General features: G+C 42.7%; 2 protein-coding genes across 3 annotated transcripts in view; one reads left to right on the top strand and one right to left on the bottom strand.

Annotated features, from left to right (window-relative positions):
- LOC137658792 (pre-mRNA-splicing factor CWC25 homolog) overlaps positions 1-20,953 on the bottom strand; it is a 585,361-nt gene that overhangs the window by 231,507 nt on the left and 332,901 nt on the right. The gene's annotated exons all lie outside the window — the stretch shown is intronic.
- LOC137658786 (apoptosis-inducing factor 3-like) overlaps positions 1-20,953 on the top strand; it is a 92,155-nt gene that overhangs the window by 33,621 nt on the left and 37,581 nt on the right. For both annotated transcript variants that reach the window (XM_068393816.1, XM_068393815.1), the window contains exons 5-7: positions 9,654-9,820; positions 11,066-11,190; positions 11,424-11,554. In XM_068393816.1, the coding sequence (XP_068249917.1) occupies positions 9,654-9,820; positions 11,066-11,190; positions 11,424-11,554 (423 nt within the window). The remainder of the gene's footprint in view (positions 1-9,653; positions 9,821-11,065; positions 11,191-11,423; positions 11,555-20,953) is intronic.

Here is a 20,953-nt window from a genome sequence, read left to right as displayed (position 1 = left end):
ATTAGCCAGGCCTTCTCCATCATGAGGCTCAATACTACACAGTATTCTAGAATTTTCAATATTAATCTTACCCGATAATCATGTAGCTGTCAACTCTGTTGCCCGACAGAAATCTACGGTCGGGATACGCCAGCGATCGCTATACAGGTGGGGGTGTACACAACAGCGCCATCTGTGGTCAGGTACTCCAGTACTTCTTGTCAACACCACCTCAATTTTTCCTCTGTCGTGCCGCCGGCTAGACCTACATGGATACGCTGTTGATTCTGGAGTTATTTTTCACGATTTGGTGATGTATTTGCTCTAGAGTTTAGCCTTCGCTATTCAGGAAGCTTTATCATTAGCTTAGCAAGTTTTTGGAATTAATTTGATTTAATTTTGGTGATAAGCACAAAGTGTTACAGTGTTGCGTTCGAGGGTTCGTCTGTTCGTGCCAGTTGTTCGCCTAGTCTGGGACCTCTTACAAGCTCCCAAGCCCAGGGGAGAAGTAACGTCGAAGGACTTATGGGTTCATCAGGCCTTGATCGACGAACAGACGTTTCCCTCCGTGGTTTCGGGTGTAACCAACTCACGTAGCCGACGTGATCACCCCACCCACACAAAGACGAGAGAGCCCATTTATTCCTCGTCTGCGGAAGAGGTTTCTCGCAGAAACCATGGACCAAATCTTGCAGCTTTTAAGTGCAAGTCGGTCCCTTCCGCGCAAGTCCAACTCCTAGGTGTAGCCATTAGCACTGGGTCAGTTCGGACTTGCTGCAGTACGACAACTGCACACCTCCCAGAGAGGCAAGGTGGTACCGCAACAGGCAGTAACTCCGTCTGTTGCCGCACCAGCTGTTTTAGACCCTCAGTCTCAACGGACAGTAGCTCCGTTTGTTGTTGTCTTTCATAGACCCTAGTGGTCCATGCTGCAGACTATACAGTCTCAGCTTGCTCCTTCATACAGGAGTATCATGCTGGAAGGTTGACAATGTAGCCTGTTAACCTACAACCCGCCGAGGTTGTGCGCTCAGCAGATACTGCGGCTGCCTGCTCCCACCCTCCACCTGTGAGAGCTCCACCTCCGATGCGCAGTCCACCCTGCCAGACGCATGTTCTTGCTGCGCCTCCTGCTTTCATGCGTGAGTTGCCGCATCGGGAGTTGCCGGGTTCCAGCACTATGAGGCAACCTCCTCAACCCATGAGGCAGGAGCCTCATGCTATGCGGCAACCTCCTCTACCCTTGAGGCAGGAGCCTCATGCTATGAGGAGCCTCATGCTATGCGGCATCCTCCTCAACCCATGAGGCAGGAGCCTCATGCTATGCGGCAACCTCCTCTACCCATGAGGCAGGAGCCTCATGCTATGCGGCATCCTCCTCAAACCATGAGGCAGGAGCCTCATGCTATGCGGCATCCTCCTCAACCCATGAGGCAGGAGCCTCATGCTATGAGGAGCCTCATGCTATGCGGCATCCTCCTCAACCCATGAGGCAGGAGCCTCATGCTATGAGGAGCCTCATGCTATGCGGCATCCTCCTCAATCCATGAGGCAGGAGCCTCATGCTATGCGGCAACCTCCTCTACCCATGAGGCAGGAGCCTCATGCTATGCGGCATCCTCCTCAACCCATGAGGCAGGAGCCTCATGCTATGCGGCATCCTCCTCAACCCATGAGGCAGGAGCCTCATGCTATGAGGAGCCTCATGCTATGCGGCATCCTCCTCAAACCATGAGGCAGGAGCCTCATGCTATGCGGCAACCTCCTCAACCCATGAGGCAGGAGCCTCATACTATGCGGCATCCTCCTCAACACATGCGGCATGAGCCTCATCCCTTGCAGCATGAGCCTCATCCCATGCAGCATGAGCCTCATACCATGCAGCATGAGCCTCATCCCATACAGCATGAGCCTCATCCCATGCAGCATAAGCCGCACGCCATGCAACATGCTCTGCATACCGTACAGCATGCTCTACATACAGCATGCTCTGCATACAGCATGCTCTGCATACCTTACCGCATGCTCCTCAGTCACACATCTTTGGTTGTTGCCAACTCACAAGACTGTCAAGCAGTTTCATAACGTTGCCTTCTGGTCTTCTGCTTTTGCACCAGTGTAACCCTCACTGAGAGAACTTAGCTTTTCTCGGATATGGTTCCTGTAGATGAGAAAGTGCTATTCTCCCTCCTTCTGATATTCCCTTGAGGACTCTGTCATTTGGAGAGGAGCCTTTAGCTGCTTAGCCTCCTATGGACTTTTATTTAAGCATAACATGCTTCCAGGGAGGGTAATGGTTCCGCTTCAGTCGCTAACCCCGTCTGTTACCACACCTGCTCCCATAGACCTTGAGCTGTGTTGCAAGACATGCAGTCCAAGCTTAGTCCTTGTTAGAGGATTTTTTGTTTACGGAGTCAGTGTGTTACTGGGAAGACGTTCAACAACCAGCAGAAGTGACTTGTTGTGACGCAGTGCGGCAACCTCAGCAACCCGATAAGGAGTTGTCTGTACGACCCAGACAGTCTAGACAGTTTCGGGTTGTCGCTGTACTTCCTCGCTTCCCCATGGTTGACAGTTCACAGACTGTGCAGCAGTACCATGATCTTGTGTCCGGCTCCGTCAGACGACTGGCTTTTAAGAGCTCCCACAAGTCGTCGCTGTCTGGAGATTCTCAGATGGACTATGGATCTGACCAAGGAACTGGGCCTCCTGGTCAATTTTGAGGAGTCCCAGCTCGTCCCATCCCAGACCATTGTCTACCTGGGTATGGAGCTTCAGAGTCGAGCTTTTCGGGCTTTTCCGTCGGCCCCAAGGATCTACCAAGCCCTAGAATGCATCCAGAGCATGCTGAGAAGGAACCGATGCTCAGTCAGGTAGTGGATGAGTCTAACAGGGACACTTTCATCGCTGGCCCTGTTCATCGAGTTAGGGAGACGCCACCTCCGCCCCCTTCAGTATCATCTAGCTGCTCACTGGATAAAGGACATGACGCTAGAGACGGTCTCAGTTCCTGTTTCCGAAGAGAGGAGGTCTACTCTCACGTGGTGAAAGAACAGCTTTCTTCTCAAGGAAGTCTTCCTTTGGCTGTTCAGAAACCCGACCGCCGTCTCTTCTCGGACGCATCAGACACGGGCTGGGGTGCGACTTTGGACGGACAGGAATGCTCGGGAACATGGAATCAGGAGCAAAGGACACTTCACATCAATTGCAAGGAGCTGTTGGCGGTTCATCTGGCCTTGATAAACTTCAAGTCCCTCCAGCTTAACAAGGTGGTGGAGGTGGACTCTGACAACACCACAGTCTTGGCTTACATCTCCAAGCAGGGAGGGACTCATTCGTGGAAGTTGTTCTAGATCGCAAGGGACCTCCTCATCTGGTCAAAGATCGAAAGCTCACGCTGGTAACGAGGTTCATTCAGGGCGATATGAATGTCATGGCAGATCGCCTCAGCCGGAAGGGTCAGGTCATCCCCACAGAGTGGACCCTTCACAAGAATGTTTGCAGCAGACTTTGGGCCCTGTGGGGTCAGCCAACCATTGATCTGTTCGCTACCTCGATAACCTAGAGGCTCCCGTTGTATTGTTCTCCGATTCCAGACCCAGCAGCAGTTCACGTGGATGCTTTTCTGCTGGATTGGTCCCATCTCGACCTGTATGCATTCCCGCCGTTCAAGATTGTCAACAGGGTACTTCAGAAGTTCGCCTCTCGCAAAGGGACACGGCTGACGTTGGTTGGCTCCGCTCTGGCCCGCGAGAGAATGGTTCATAGAGGTACTGCAATGGCTGGTCGACATTCCCAGGACTCTTCCTCTAGGAGTGGACCTTCTACGTCTACCTCACGTAAAGAAGGTACACCCAAACCTCCACGCTCTTCGTCGGACTGCCTTCAGACTTTCGAAAGACTCTCAAGAGCTAGGGGCTTTTCGAAGGAGGCAGCCAGAGCGATTGCCAGAGCAAGGAGGACATCCACTCTCAGAGTCTATCAGTCTAAAGGGGAAGTCTTCCGAAGCTGGTACAAGGCCAATGCAGTTTCCTCAACCAGTACCACTGTAACCCAGATTGCTGACTTCCTGTTACATCTAAGGAACGTAAGATCCCTTTCAGCTCCTACGATCAAGGGTTACAGAAGTATGTTGGCAGCGGTTTTCCGCCACAGAGGCTTGGATCTTTCCACCAACAAAGATCTACAGGACCTCCTTAGGTCTTTTGAGACCTCAAAGGAACGTCGGTTGTCCACTCCAGGCTGGAATCTAGACGTGGTCCTAAGGTTCCTTATGTCATCAAGATTTGAACCTCTCCAATCAGCCTCTTTTAAGGACCTCACATTCAAAACTCTTTTCCTCGTGTGCTTGACAACAGCTAAAAGAGTAAGTGAGATCCACGCCTTCAGCAGGAACATAGTTTCACATCTGAAACGGCTACATGTTCCTTGCAGCTCGGTTTTTTGCTAAAACGAGCTTCCTTCACGTCCTTGGCCTAAGTCGTTCGAGATCCCAAGCCTGTCCAACTTGGTGGGGAACGAACTGGAGAGAGTACTTTGCCCAGTTAGAGCTCTTAGGTACTATCTAAAAAGGTCATAACCTTTACGAGGACAATCAGAAGCCTTATGGTGTGCTATCAAGAAGCCTTCTCTTCCAAGGTCTAAGAACTCAGTTTCTTACTAATTCAGGCTCCTGATTAGGGAAGCACATTCTCATCTGAAGGAAGAAGACCTTGCTTTGCTGAAGGTAAGGACACATGAAGTGAGAGCTGTGGCTACTTCAGTGGCCTTCAAACAGAACCGTTCTCTGCAGAGTGTTATGGATGCAACCTATTGGAGAAGCAAGTCAGTGTTCGCATCATTCTATCTCAAAGATGTCCAGTCTCTTTACGAGAACTGCTACACCCTGGGACCATTCGTAGCAACGAATGCAGTAGTAGGCGGGGGCTCAGCCACTACATTCCCATAATCCCATAACCTTTTTAACCTTTCTCTTGAATACTTTTTATGGGTTGTACGGTCGGCTAAGAAGCCTTCCACATCCTTGTTGATTTGGCGGGTGGTCAATTCTTTCTTGAGAAGCGCCAAGGTTAAAGGTTGTGATGAGGTCCTTTAGTATGGGTTGCAGCCCTTTATACTTCAGCACCTAAGAGTCGTTCAGCATCCTAAGAGGACCGCTACGCTCAGTAAGGAAGACGTACTTAATAAAGGCAGAGTAATGATTCAAGTCGTCTTCCTTACCAGGTACTTATTTATTTTATGTTATTTTTTAATAACTAATAAAATAAAATACGGGATACTTAGCTTCTTTGTTAACATGTATGCTGGTCTCCACCCACCCCCCTGGGTGTGAATCAGCTACATGATTATCGGGTAAGATTAATATTGAAAAATTTTATTTTCATTAGTAAAATAAATTTTTGAATATACTTACCCGATAATCATGATTTAATTGACCCACCCTTCCTCCCCATAGAGAACCAGTGGACCGAGGAAAAAATTGAGGTGGTGTTGACAAGAAGTACTGGAGTACCTGACCACAGATGGCGCTGTTGTGTACACCCCCACCTGTATAGCGATCGCTGGCGTATCCCGACCGTAGATTTCTGTCGGGCAACAGAGTTGACAGCTACATGATTATCGGGTAAGTATATTCAAAAATTTATTTTACTAATGAAAATAACATGTTTTATTCCAGGTGTTACCAAGTTGTGGAATGATCTTCCTAATCGGGTAGTTGAATCAGTAGAACTAAAAAAGTTCAAAATTGGAGCAAATGTTTTTATGTTGACCAGGCTGACATGAGTCTTCCTATAGTTAATATATGACATAAATGTTTTTGACGCTGTTAATAGTTTATATAGGACATATCTGTTTTGACGTTGTTACTGTTTTAGAATGATTTATTGTTAAGTTGTTCTCATAATTTATTTATTTCCTTATTTCATTTCCTCACTGGGCTATTTTTCCCTATTGGAGCTCTTGTGTTTATAGCATCTTGCTTTTCCAACTAGGGTTGTAGCTTGGCTAGTAATAATAATAATAATAATAATAATACAGAATGTCCTCAACTTACAAACTTAATAGGTTCCTATGTCTACAATTTCCAGCTACAAAGGTCAACAAATAGTCCTGTTTCATATGAAATAAATCTCAGGTTATTGCAAATATCGTTTTGTTTAATGTGCTGTTATTTTACAGAATTTCTTTATCCTATTACAGTATAAGAACTTTTGAAATTTATGATTTCAGTTGGATGTGTTTGTATATCCGAATGTTTGAAAGTTGAAGTCCACCTTTACAGCCAAGTAAATATTCTCTGTCATGAAGGGAGCGTATGCAACATTACTGTAAATAGTTCACATTAATCAATATGGTTCAGTAGTTTGGATAGCTTATTGTTGGTCTTGTTAAGTGAAGAATTTGCTATGTTAGGTTTTCTGTGTTATCTCTTTCTGAATCACTGTTTGGTCATCAGAAATTTGTTTTGAATTACAGTCTTTGAAGAAATTTTTATAATTTTATTGTTGGGAGATATTACTTTTACTGATTCGCATCTACTTAGAAGACGTCTCTTTGTGCATGACATTCTTTTATGTGGATTATTCACCAGATCCCAGTTCACTCCTTAGCTATTCTCTTATATATCTTGAAAATTTTGTCCAAATTATCTCAGGGTATTTGGGCATCCCAGTAACACTTTGGGATATTACTCTGCAAGAGCTGGTTAATACTGTCCGAGTATATCAAGCTGTAAACTTTAGGCATTATTAAAAAAGTTTGTGCAGCATCCCTTCAGCCATTATTCCACCCACTTTTGGCGCCTACTCTACTCACTTTCAGCACCCTAATCAACCCACTATTGGCCCTTCTCTACCCATTTTTACCCTTAGTCCACCCACTTTTTCCGCTTACTCTACCCACTTTTGACTCCTACTTTACCCACTTTGGCCCCTACTGTACCCACTTTTGGCCACTTACTCTACCCACTTTTGACTCTTACTGTACCCACTTTTGGCCACTTACTCTACCCACTTTCACCCCCTACTCTATCCATTTTTGGCCCCTACTCTACCCACTTTTGGCCCCTACTGTACTCACTTTTGGCCCCTTACTATACCCACTTTGGCCCCTACTCTACCCTTTTTTGGCCCCTACGCTACGCATTTTTGCCCCCTACTCTACCCACTTTTGGGCCTTACTCTACCCACTTTTGGCCCCTTACTCTACCCACTTTTGGCCCCATACTCTACCCACTTTTGGCCCTTACTCTACCCACTTTTGGCCCCTACTACACTCTATTTTGGCTCCTAGAGCACCACTTTTTGCCTCTTATCCCCAATCTACTTCTTTCCATCCATCTTGCTGTCCATCATCTCTCAACTTCATAGTACAACTGAAACACTGAATGACCTCCCTGGCCTTTATGGGGTCATTCAAGCAATCATAAGCCAGTGTTACAACTTTTGCCATTGCACCCAGAACAGTTGAATGGTCCTGTTCTGACTGAATGTCATAGTTTGAGCTTCCTGTTGCCACCTATCAAAAGGAATTACTGTAATATGACAAATTTGAAAATAATTTGTATTTTTCCTAATGATACAAACCTTGAGCTCTTTATAAGGGATATACTTTTGGCGAAGCTGAAAGACTAGCCATAAGACTTCCAACCTTGGCACTGTAGCTTTAACCAGTTTATCCTTGGCTTTTGTTCTCAGTTTATTGATTGGTGTCAATGGCCTTCGATGTCAGGATGCCAGAAAATTAAATCGATCAATTTTAACTTATTGAGAATAAAACTATTTCTATTGAGAATGAAACTATTTCTTTTTCTAAGTGTTTTTACTGTATAAAGAGAACTGATTCAGGTTCCAAGGAGAGGTCAGTCCTTAAAATTACGTGTTTTCTTGTTCTATTTTTGTATGGTCACATTTTATTATGCTCCATTTATTTAACTTGGATCCTTGGGTCATTTAATGCTTGATGGGGTCTTTTTTTTCAAGGTCTTTATTCATCTGAATGTCAAAGGGCCAGTATGTCATGAAGGGTCTTATTACTTATGGGTATTTATTTTATCTATAAGTTTGAAATTTTTGTGAGAGTTTTGGGTATACCTTACAGTGTGAAATCAGTTGTATGGAATATAAATGCTAACAGTTTATTAATATAACTGAAGACAGTTAATTAGCCTACCAGAGGTTTCAGCATAAGATCGTCATCATCTAGGCCGAGGAGGAAATCTAGGTCACAGATGTCATCATCTATGGAGTCTAGGATGTCATCATCCACCTCTATTTCACCATCATCTCTTTGCATAATGCAACCCACTTCGGCCGAGCAACACCCAGACTGTAAAGACTGGATGTGGGAAGCTTCAAAAACAAAGATGAACTATATATGGTCTTCTCCATAATATTTGTACCATCACCATTACAGGTGTATTATAAATTTCAGTTTCTTAAAACTGGCACAAAATTATTTAGATATGAGCAGTTCGATAAGTAATTACCTCCGGCAACGAAGTTAGAAGATTATGTTTTCGCCCCTGTTCGTGTATTTGTTTATGAACAGTTTCCTGGCCACCATTTTTAATCTAAGAGTAATGAAACTTGTAAGGATTAACTGTAATGTAAAAAGCTTGAAAAGATTAAATTTTAGAAGGTCAAAGGTCAAGGGCACGGTCAAGCAAAATATCCAACTCACATAATCGGCCATAGATTTGGACAATGTTGTCACAGAGACTTCAAACTTGGTTCATATTTGAGTGTATGAAAATCCACGCTAATTAATACTTGTTAAAGTCAAAGGTCAAGGTTGAGAAAGAAGCTGCCGCAGCAGAGGTCTGCACTCTACTGAGTGCCCTTCTAGTTATTATTGTCATTATCACCATCAGTAAGGGACTATAAAGGTTCATTGTATGGGTACATATGTCATGTGGAGAACCTAGCAATAAAGCCCATGCAGGCGTGTGGTTACAAGGAGGAATGACAAAAAGTCTGCACAGGAATAGGACCCTGGGGTGCAACTTATTTGACCCTTTCTTGTAAGTTTATGCTAATTTAAAAAAATGCCTGCATAAATTAAGGAATTAGCTGTGTTATGGGAGGTTTTCAGAAACTTGTCATTATTATTGAAGGACCAGGCAAGAATAATTCAAAAGTACTTTCAGACACTTTCAGCTCTGCTCCAATACTGACTCGCATGAAATCTGTTTTTCATGCCCCTGAAGACTTTAGAACACTTAATTGGCTGAGTAGAAAGCTTCTTTTAGCCAAAAACCAATGGGGTGATCTATGGCATGTCATAGTGGCAGCATTCAGTAGACTTGTAAAGTTAAAAAAGTTAAGCCCCACAGGCCACATGCCTGCTTAATGGTAAAAAATGTGGTAGTGACATGCCAGACAAGTCTCCTGTGGCACCAAATTGTCTTTTGACGTGCTCAGCATACAACAAATTATGGAAGTCCAGGATTGACCGGGAGAGTTATAGTAGTGCACATGGACAGTGCAAGCAGGAGCATCAAGTCTGAGGGCTCATAATACAGAGTAACTTTAAATGCAATCTTCTGTCACAAAGGACTGCTGTTAGGTTAGATTAGATTAGTTTTGCTTTAAAACCTTATTCTTTTATGATAACTCATTTTATTTATTAATTGTAGGTAGTCTTTATTTCCTAATTACTTTTACTTTTTGCAGGAGCTGCTGGGGCAAGCTGTGTAGAGAAACTGAGGCAGGAAGGCTTTACTGGTCGTGTGATCTTGGTTAGTCAAGAGAACGTGTTGCCGTACGATCGACCCAAGCTTTCCAAGGCTATGGACCTAACAGCCGATAAGATTTCGCTACGAACACAGCAGTTTTATGAGGTACACTTTAGCTTGTAATTGTTATGATGAGAAAGATTCCATTGGAACCTTCACATCAATAAATATGATCTTTGGTGATTTGAATTTATATTTGATTGATATTTTGGAAATTGTTATGTTTGTGATCTGAGTTTTGGCTACCTTGGGTTTATATTCCTGTTAACCAAGAGCCTGATGATCAGCAGACGTTTGATATGTTCTTTAACTGTTTTCATCTTTATGAAATGTTTTTGATAACTTTTATATCTTGATAAATGGTTATAATGTGATACTACTGTACTTCCTTGAATGATATGTTAGTCTTAATGTGAAATTTTTTTTTAATTCTTTTTAGTATAGATAGATTTTATAAACCCGTACAGCACAAGGGTTATTGAACATTATAGGTTAGTAATAATGATTTCACATTAATGTAAAGGGCATATACAGTAATTGCACTGCAGTTCTTGCACCTAAAGACTATAGTAGAGAAGAATTGGGTTTCACAATTTTTTTTTTCTTTAATATTATGGAACATGGGGTGCTTTCTGGAAAGTATACTTTCTAATTTTCTCATTCTAATTTTTTTTACTCACCTGATGTTTCAAAGTTCCCTTTTCTATTGTTTTAATTTTTCAATTTTGAAATTTGTTCCCCTTTTCAGTGAAAGATTTTACATTTCTTGAAAATTGCTGGTTTGTTGGTCCCAGAGTCTATTTATTATACATTATTAACTTGTGTTTCTGGGAAGTATTGGTAGACACTTCAGGATACTGAAAGAAATTGTTGAACTTTATTGACACAATTTAATTCTATAGTAGAGCTGTTGTTCAACATCCCGATGGCCCCAGGAGCATTGCTTCCTTATGTCCGTCTTCCTTCTTGTTCAACTTCTTGAAGTTTTTATTGCCTCTATAACCATTTTCTTTACCAAGAAGTATGACTTGGTGGTATTGTCTTATTATTTTGTAGTGATAGGGACTTGACAGTCTAGTGAAACTACTCGAAGACAGTCAAGTGAGCAACAATCTTCAAGTCAAGAAATAGTAGGAATTTTTTTGTCTTTCCCTTACAGTCTTTCAAATTACTTTTGTTTTCAATCAATTGCTGTTCATTTGTTGCCGAGTTCTCTAAATTGATTTTCTTCCATTCAATGTTTTGTGAGACTAGTTGATTTCTTTAGAAGTGAACTTTTTTTTATTTCAAACTTTTCATGGTTTTATTCTACCAGCAGTAACTATAGTATAGAAAATTCTTTTTTCAAAGAGTGCCGACATTGAACTGAGGTTGGGAACAGGAGCCGTCAGCATTGATACCGTAGCTTCAAAGGTTCATCTGAGTAACAATGAAGAAATAACTTTTGACAAATTATTCATTGCCACGGGAGGAAAGTAAGCCTATCATTTTTTTGGGGAATATACAATACTATTGTGGAAACTTGCTCTTTTATTCATCTTTCATTAAATCAATAGTTTAATTCAAATTGCCATATGTGGACTGTATCTTTATAATCACTGCACAAAGTTGTGGGGAAAAATACTGTTTAGCACAATTCATTACTCATTATGATAATCATTATGTATGTTTCTAGATTCCTTTAATCATTAGACTTCCTTTATTACAGGCCAAGGAGATTAACTGTTCCCGGAGGCTACCTGTCAGGTGTTTTTGTTGTCCGTGCACCAGAAGATGCAAATTCAGTGGCTGCCGATGCTGCTGGGAAGAATGTGGTTGTGGTTGGGTCATCATTCATAGGTAATTTAGCTGATTACTTATTTAATTGGTAGTGAGGTTGTTTATTTCTAAGAATCTGGCCAGGCAGTATTACATTGGACCCCTCTCTCTGGTTACGGCTCATTTTCCTTTGCCTACACATACACCGAATAGTCTGGCAACACTGAGATGACCTAACAATTCTTCTTTGCTCAAAGGGTTAACTACTGCACTGTAATTGTTCAGCGGCCATTTTCCTCTAGGTAAGGGTAGAAGAGACTCTTTAGCTATGGTGAGCAGCTCTCCTAGGAGAACACCACTCCAAAATCAAACCAATGTGCTCTAGTGTTCAGTAGTGCCTTAGCCTCTGTACCATGGTCTTCCGCTGCCTTGGGGTAGAGTTCGATTGCTGTGGCACACACAGGCACACTATTCTATCTTCTTTCTCTTCCTCTTGTTGTTTAAAGTTTTTATTGTTCATATTTGAAAGATTTGTTTTAATGTTGTTACTGTTTTGAAAATATTTCATTTTAATTGTTAATTTTCTTTTAGTTTCCCTGTTTCCTTTTCTCACTAGGCTATATTCCCTGTTGGAGCCCTCGGGCTTATAGCATCCTGCTTCTTCAACTAGGGTTGTAGCTTGGCAAGTAATAATAATGATAATAACATCACCTGATGTTCACATTGCTTTTGTCTCCTGAATCTAGTTTATGTTAAATTTACATCTTAAAGATTAAAAAATTATCTTTTTTTCTTTTCAATATACTAATGCCTCTAGTAAAAAAATGAGAGTAACAGTATCTACCGACAATAATATGCTGCCCATGTCATGCATCTTCTATAGTCTTAGTCAGTTCAACGTTGGTTAGAATGGTAGAGATGATATACAAAAGAACAAGGACAAAAGTAATAACAGCTGTTAGGGAAACAGAAATCTTTGAAGTTAGTGATGGGATAACACCAGGGGTCACCATTATGCCTGTTTTTATTTGTGCTGGTCTTGGATGTGTTTAGTGAAGGGATCAGAAATTAAGATTTGTGGGAGTTGCTGCATATAGATGATTTGATGATTACTGCTGAAAATGAAGAAGTATTACAGAGAAGGGTTGTAGAGTGGCAAGAGACTTTGGAAAGGAGATACTTGAGGGTAAATGTTGATAAGACTGGAGCTATGGTGAGCAGTAAGGAAGGTAGGGACAGGATAGCTATACATGAAAGTAGAGGAACAGTAATAAAACAGGTAGAACAATTTATATACATGGGATCTAATATAAATCAGGAGGGAGGATGTGAGGCTGAAGTTGAAAATAGGATAAAGCAGCGTTGGAAAAGTGGAGGGAGGTAGTAGGAATACCATGTGATAGGAAAATGTCAATCAAGGTAAAAGTCAAGATCTGTAGCACGCTAATAAGACCAGAGTTAATGTATGGATTAGAAACTTGGGCTTTAAGACGATAAGAGGAAGCAGAGCTTGAGAGAACAGAGATGAGAATGCAAAGGTGGATTATGAGAATATCACTGCTTGAAAGATTTTAAAGATTCCACAGATGATAGTGTTAAGACTTAGATGTTGAGGATGGATGGTGGGGAGGGAGTGAGGATGACTTTTGAGGAACCTGTTAAGGGGAGACTATCTAGAGGGAGCCAGAGAATTAGATGGCGAGATAAAGTGAAGGATGATATGGAGAGAAGAGGTTTGGTGGAAGAGGGTGCCTATGTAGAAGGCATTGGAGAGGGCGCATCAGGCAACCGAACCCTTAATGTAGGGATAACGGTGGGGAAGAAGAACGGGCAGCTCAACGTGAGCTCCAGAGTGTCAGTTTTTTTTTCTTTTTTTTTTTAATTGTTTAAAGTTCTTTTCTTCCGGATATGTTGGAAATTACTGCTTAGTTGTGCAAAGGACATTTTATAATTTGGAGATTTTTTGTGAGGAGTGCGAAGGTTTCGCTGTTCCTCTTTAGAAAGTATTTTTAAATATTTAACTTAGCTGGTGAATATATAATAGCTGCAACTCAGCGGCTCGACAGAAAACACACACAAAAAACTCGCGAGCGATCGCTATGAAGGTTGCGGGTGTGCCCACCAGCGCCAACTGTCGGCCAGATACCACTCTTGTATGTAAACAAAACCTTCAATTCTTCTCTGTCGACGTTGACGACAAGACGTATCAATACTCGCTGTAGAACCTGGAGTTTTCTCAACATATTTGGTGAAGTACTTCATTTTGGTTTGAGCTTTCGCAGTGCAGGTGTTTTATCTTCATCTTAAATCTTGAACTCGTTTTTGGATAGATTTAATTTTTGATGACAAAGAGAGTATGGACTTTCTTTGACTTTTAAATGGCCGACCCTTCCCTTAGACGGAAGTGTGTTTAGGCTTTTAGCAATTATCTTATCACGTTATAAATTAATTAATTATAGATTTTCCTCTATATATTTTATATCTCAACCGCCTTTATTAGGCCTCTTCGATTAGCTTTCCATTTATAATAAACATCAAAATAAATTTTAATGATTTGTTTATATGCGACCTTTCCTGAGAGTAGGCGGTCCTAACTTGGAAACCGAAGTTAAACAACGTTGAGCCCTTTAAATCGTAAATAGCTTTTAAAGAGCTAATGATTTAAAACTTATTAAATGAATTTTTTTTAATAGATATTTTATGAAAGATTTTCTTTGAATAGTCTCCGTACTGTTTCAAAGATGAACTAACGTTTAGTTTATTTATGCTACACATTTTGCGCTCTATCGTTACGATAGAGAGAGAGAGTATCACGGTTTCACTTTGCAGAAAGAGTAAATCGATTCTGACGTTTTGTTCATTCTTCTTTCAAAGCTTAAATGTTTTAAATTCTATTTTAAAGGAACTTTTTAATTGAAAAACCTTTCAGTTTTTTCCTTTGGTCAAATAACCTGTTTTTTTGACGAAACATAAGTGGGCTCTTCTCTTAGGTGCGAAATCAAGAGAGAGAGAGAGAGAGAGAGAGATAGAGACGGAGGGAGAGAGAGGAGAGAAAACGTTCCGATCTTTATCTCGTCCCAAGCGGGTAACGTTGTTCTCGAGTTACTCTCATCCCTAGTCTCTGTACGGGGAGAAAGGATAAAACGTTTTTAGTTTTTTATTCTCGTCCCAAGGCTATGTACGGTGAGAGATTGAAAACGTAGTTTTGAATGAACTAGTGTTTAGTCTCTTCCCCAGCCACTGAATTTTTTATCTTAAAATATGTTTACTGTTTTTTGCTGGTATTAATGTGCTTGCATTATATGACCTATTTCGCAATTACAACCTTTTGATGAGGGTAGAATTGCGTGCTTTAGGTAGAAATCAGTTTTATTCATACCTAATGTGAATTGTTAAAAGATTCGATTTCAGTGAAATAAGTGCAAAACAGAAAATTGTAGTGATAAAGTGATATTGCGCAAAGTGTTATCAGTGTTACGACCGAGGGTTCGTCTGTTCGTGCCTGTCGTTCGCCTAGTCCGGGACCTCTTGCAAGCTCCCAAGCCCAGGGGAGAAGTAATGTCGTACGACTTATGGGTTCGAGAGGCCTTGATCAGCGAACAGACGTTCCCTCTATGGTATCGGGTGTATCTTACCAAGATCACCCCTACCATAAGGCGAGAGAGACGATTTTCTCCTCGTCATCCGAAGGCTTTTCGCATAAGAAACCGTGAAACAAGGTTTCGAAGCCCTTTAAGCGAAAGTCAGTCCTTTCAGGACAGGTCCAGCGTCCTGGTTTTAACCATTAGGACAGCTCTGACCCTATGCAGTCATCGGAAGACTGCTCGCCGCCTAACAAAAGCGTAACACAGACTCCGAGAGTCTTTTTGTAGGCAAGGTTTTGCGGTCACAGACGTTACCCTCGTCTCTTACTGCAACCATTCCCGTTGATCCCAAATGGGTTGTACGGCAAGACATGCAGAATAAGCTTGCCTCCCTTATGGAAGACTATTCTGCCGATAAGTCCGTTGAGCCTAGCCGTTTATCTCATCGAGATCCTGGTTTTCAGCCACCCTAACGTTCCTTTGTGCGTCCTGTTGACGTTGGCGTAGCTAAGTCACGTCAGTCAGGTTGTTTAGAACCACACTCGATGCGGTCTCGTGTGGATTTTCAGCCACTTTTGGACGTTAGGCCACTTGCTGATGCTCCTGTTGACGTTCAGGACGTTCGCTAACAATCGGAGTTGACTTGTTTTGACGCTGAGCGTCAACCTCCGCATTCTAGAGTTGTTTTGACTGCTCAGTCTAGGCGGTCAAAGCAGTCTCGAGTGGACGCTGTGCGTCCTCACGCACCTTTTGTTGTTGACAGTTCACAGACTGTCAAGCAGTTACATGACGTTGCGTCCTAGTCTCTTGCACCTGTTGTTGTTGACAGTTCACAGACTGTCAAGCAGTTACATGACGTTGCGTCCTGGTCCGCTACTAATGCACCAGTGCGTGTGGACTCTGCTTGTAAAGCATTGCCACCACGGTAGGTCTCTCCCTTGCTTGAGACTCGGCTATTGTCGGACAAGGTTCCTTCAGATGAGGAAGTTGCTGTTCCCCCTCTTACTGATATTCCCTTGAGGACTCTGTCAGACGGAGAGGAGCCTAAAGCTGCTTAGCCCTCTATGGACTTTAAATAAATCATGCTGATTTTTAAGGATCTTTGTCCGGATCTTTTTGTAACTGCTGCTCCTCGTTCGCCTAAACGTCAGAGCTTACACTAGGCCTAGCTACTTCGAAGCCGTTGTTTTATAAGCTAGTGCTCTCTCGCTCTTCTAAGAGAGCTTTACGTTTGCTAGGCGACTGGTTTATCACCAGGAGGAGTTTGGGGGAGACAGCCTTTGCTTTCCCTTCTTTTAAACTGGCTTATAGAGCGAGAGTCTGATATGACACGAGAGAAGTTCTCGGCTTGGGAGTTCCTGCCTCTGCCCAGATAGACTTCTCAAACCTCATAGACTCTCCCTGGCGCCTGGCCATGAGACGCTCCAAGATTTTACAGGTCAACTTCACAGCTGTTTTCGAGCCTTTGAAGTTTTGCTGTACAATTATGTCATGCATAAACAAGGCTTTCAGGGATGGCTCCATTGATCTGACAGCCACGTTCTCTGCAGGAACAAGTCCCTCAGGGATGGCTCCATGATTTGGCAGCCATGTTCACTGCAGGAGTACGTAAGAGGCAAGTGCGCTCAATGTGTTCATTGTCAAGACAAACTTCACGATGAAGTCTACCAGGCTGTCTTGACAGCATTTATGGAAGGCGACTGGATGGTCTCTCTCGACCTTCAGGAGGCATACTTCCACATTCCTATACACCCGGATTCCCAACCGTTTCTGAGGTTTGTTTACAGGAATGTGGGGTACCAGTTTCGAGCCCTGTGCTTTGGCCTCAGTGTTTACGAGGCTCATGAGGAATGTGGCAAAATCCCTCCATCTATCGGGGATCCGAGCCTACCTGTACTTGGACGACTGGCTTCGCTGTCTGCAGGATCTACATTGGACGTTGAGTCTGGCCAGGGAGTTGGGACTTGTGGTCAACCTAAAAGTCCCAACTGATCCCATCCCAGATTATTCTATATTTGGGGATGGAGATTCGCAGTCAAGCCCTGCTCGAAGTCCAACTAATGCTGAAAAGAAAACGTTTATTCAGTCAGGAGTTGGAACAGTCTCGTAGGAACTCTCTCATCCCTGGAGCAGTTTGTCTCACTAGGGAGACTACCCCTTCTGCCTCTCCGGTTCCATCTAGCCTCTCACTGGAACTAGGACAAGACATTAGAGACGGTATCATTCCCAGTTTCCGAACCAATAAAGGCATGCCTGAAAGGGTGGGACAGCAATATCAGTCTGAGAGAGGGACTATCCCTAGCAGTCAAGAACCCAAACCACGTGTTGTCCTCAGACGCGTCGGTTTTGGGTTGGGGTGCGACCCTGGACGGTCGGGAATGCTCGGGTCTGTGGACCTCAAGTCAGAAGAGCATGCACATCAACGGCAAGGAGCTATTAGCAGTCCACTTGGCCTTGATGATATTAGAAAGCGTCTTCGAAACTAAGTGGTAGAGGTCAACTCAGACAACACCACAACTTTGGCGTACATCTCCAAGCAAGGAGGCACACACTCCTTCACGCTGCTCGAGATCGCAAGGGACCTTCTCTTATGGTCAAGAATTCAAGGCATCTCCCTGTTGACGAGATTCATCCAGTGGGACTTGAACGTCTTGGCAGACTGTCTCAGTCGGAGGGGTGAGGTGATACCCACGGAATGGACCCTCCACAAGGACGTGGGCAAGAGTCTTTGGGCTACTTGGGGTCAACCCACCATAGACCTCTTTGCCTCCTCGTTGACCAAAAGGTTACCTATCTTTTGCTCTCCAGTCCTAGATACAGAAGCAATCTACATAGATGCGTTTCTACTGGATTGGTCTTTTATGGACTTATATGCATTCCCACCATTCAAGATAGTCAACAAGGTACTGCAGAAGTTCGCCTCTCACGGAGGGACAAGGTTGACGTTGGTTGCTACCCTCTGGCCCGCGAGAGAGTGGTTCACCGAGGTACTTCAATGGCTGGTAGACTTTCCAAGAAGTCTTCCTCTAAGGGTAGATCTGTTACGTCAGCCCCACGTAAAGAATGTCCATCAAAGCCTCCCCGCTCTTCGTCTGACTTCCTTCAGACTATCGAAAGACTCTCAAGAGCTCGAGGCTTTTCGAAGGAGGCAGTCAGTGCGATTGCAAGAGCTAGGAGAGCTTCTACCATTAGAGTATACCAGTCGAAGTGGGAAGTCTTTCGAGTCTGGTGCAAGTCAGCATCTGTGTCCTCGTCCAGTACCTCCGTAGCCCAAATCGCAGATTTTCTTTTACATCTGAGAAAGGTTCGCTCCCTTTCAGCTCCCACGATTAAGGGCTACAGGAGCATGTTGGCTTCGGTCTTTCGACATAGAGGCTTAGATCTTTCCAACAATAAAGATCTCCAAGATCTCCTTAAGTCTTTCGAGACCTCTAAGGAACGTCGTTTGGCAACTCCTGGATGGAACTTAGACATGGTCCTAAGGTTCCTCATGTCAGACAGGTTTGAGCCATTACATTCAGCCTCCCTGAAGGATCTCACCCTCAAGACACTTTTCCTAGTGTGCTTGGCTTCGGCTAAAAGGGTCAGTGAACTTCATGCCTTCAGTAAGAACATCGGCTTTTCTACAGAAAAAAGCCTCTTGTTCACTTCAACTTGGTTTCCTGGCCAAAATGAGCTGCCTTCTCGTCCTTGGCCTAAATCTTTTGATATTCCTTGCTTATCAGAGATCGTAGGCAACGAACTGGAAAGAGTATTATGTCCTGTTAGAGCTCTTAAGTTCGATTTAGCTCGTACTAAGTCATTATGAGGGAAATCTGAGGCATTATGGTGCTCAGTTAAGAAACCTTCATTGCCTATGTCAAAAAATTCTTTGTCATATTTTATCAGATTTTTTTAATACGAGAAGCTCATTCTCACTTGAATGAGAAAGACCGCTGTTTGCTTAAGGTTAAGACGCACGAAGTTAGAGATATAGCAACCTCCGTGGCCTTCAAGCAAAATAAATCTCTGCAAAGTATTATGGACGCGACTTTTTGGAGAAACAAGTCAGTGTTCACGTCATTTTACTTAAAAGATGTCCAGACTCTTTACGAGGACTGCTACACACTGGGTCCATTCGTTGCAGCGAGTGCAGTAGTGGGTGAGGGTTCTACCACTACACTTCCCTAATTCCAATATCCTTTTTAATCTGTCTCTTGAAATGTTTTTAATATTGTTTTATGGGTTGTTCGGAAGGCTAAGAAGCCTTTCGCATCCTGGTTGATTTGGCGGGTGGTCAAAGTCATTTCTTGAGAGCGCCCAGATTAGGTGTTTGATGAGGTCCTGTTGTATGGGTTGCAGCCCTTGATACTTCAGCTCCTGGGAGTCTGTCAGCATCCTAAGAGGATCGCTGGGCTCCGTGAGGAAGACAGACTTACAAGGCAGAGTAATCGTCTAAGTCATCTTCCTTACCAGGTACCTATATATTTTGGTTTTGTTATATTGATAACTGTCAAAATGAAAAAACTCTTAGCTTATACGCTGTAAACATAATTAACTCTGGTCTCTACCCACCGCCTTGGGTGTGAATCAGCTATTATATATTCACCGGCTAAGTTAAATATTTAAAAATGATATTTTAATTATAAAATAAATTTTTGAATATACTTACCCGGTGAATATATAAATTAAATGACCCTCCCTTCCTCCCCAATAGAGACACAGCGGGACGAGAAGAATTGAAGGTTTTGTTTACATACAAGAGTGGTATCTGGCCGACAGTTGGCGCTGGTGGGCACACCCGCAACATTCATAGCGATCGCTCGCGAGTTTTTTTAGTGTTTTCTGTCGAGCCGGGTAAGTATATTCAAAAATTTATTTTATAATTAAGATATCATGTTTCATGGAGGGTAAATCCAGAGACGACTAGGCTAGCTTATTTTAAAAGGATTGATGACGAAGATGTTACTGTAGCCTTTGACTTCCAATGGTTCTAAAGAGTTTAGCTTTGATAGTCATAAACTTATATAGCTTTTGTGAAAGCCCAGAAGACCAACACATCTTCGATTTAGGGTAAATTTAATTTTTCAGACCTAACCGACTCTATATTAAACCTTAGCCAAACTATTCAGTTGGTATCCAGTATTCCTACATTTATAGTCACTCTTTTAGACAACTAGATTGCAGGGCAGAAGACTGAGATGGTATTCTGGATCCTTATATCCCTCTTTTCGCTAAAGTACCGTAAGTGCCACCAAAAAACCACTTATTCCTCATGTGCCAATGTTAGTCTGGGTCGTTTATCTCTTCTCGATGAAATAAGTGCCCCTGAGCAACCTCGTTACGTTACGGATGTTGTGGCAAATCGTATGATTCCTTTAGATCAAAATGTTTAGCTTTTGTATTAATCTTTTTAAGATTTAATAACACTTTTTAGTTGCCTCTTGCTTAAATGGCTGTGTACGTCATTCGCTTGCAAGCTCGGCCACCTGCTCATCACAGGTTTTTTTCTCTTGGAAGGTAAATGTAGAGATTAATACATCAAGTGAAGCTATCATCCAGGCTTTAGTTGTCCAAGGAACCCTTTCCATATATAAGTTAGTCAAAGAATACAACAGAGGCACTAATTTTTAATCTAATTTTGTAAAAATTGCAGTCTCCAAGGTTTTCACAAGTTATTCCTTGTCTTTAAAGTGGTGGTGGTTTGCAAACCTTTTCTGGATCCCTCAAATTTAAAAAGTTTACAATTATCACAAAGTTTTTGATGGACATACCCTCAATAATTTTGTTGTTACTGTAATAACGAAATACTGTAATATTGGATGTTTTCATAAGATCTAACTAATGCATGTTTTCCTATTCCTATCCACTTGAATTCAAGGAATTCTTTCGTTTCATCAGAGGTTCTAAGGTTTAC

Source organism: Palaemon carinicauda, chromosome 19, assembly GCF_036898095.1.
Source record: "Palaemon carinicauda isolate YSFRI2023 chromosome 19, ASM3689809v2, whole genome shotgun sequence".
Classification (NCBI taxonomy): Eukaryota; Metazoa; Arthropoda; class Malacostraca; order Decapoda; family Palaemonidae; genus Palaemon; species Palaemon carinicauda.
Note: the sequence above shows the minus strand (reverse complement) of the source record. Positions and strands in the feature narration are given on the sequence as shown.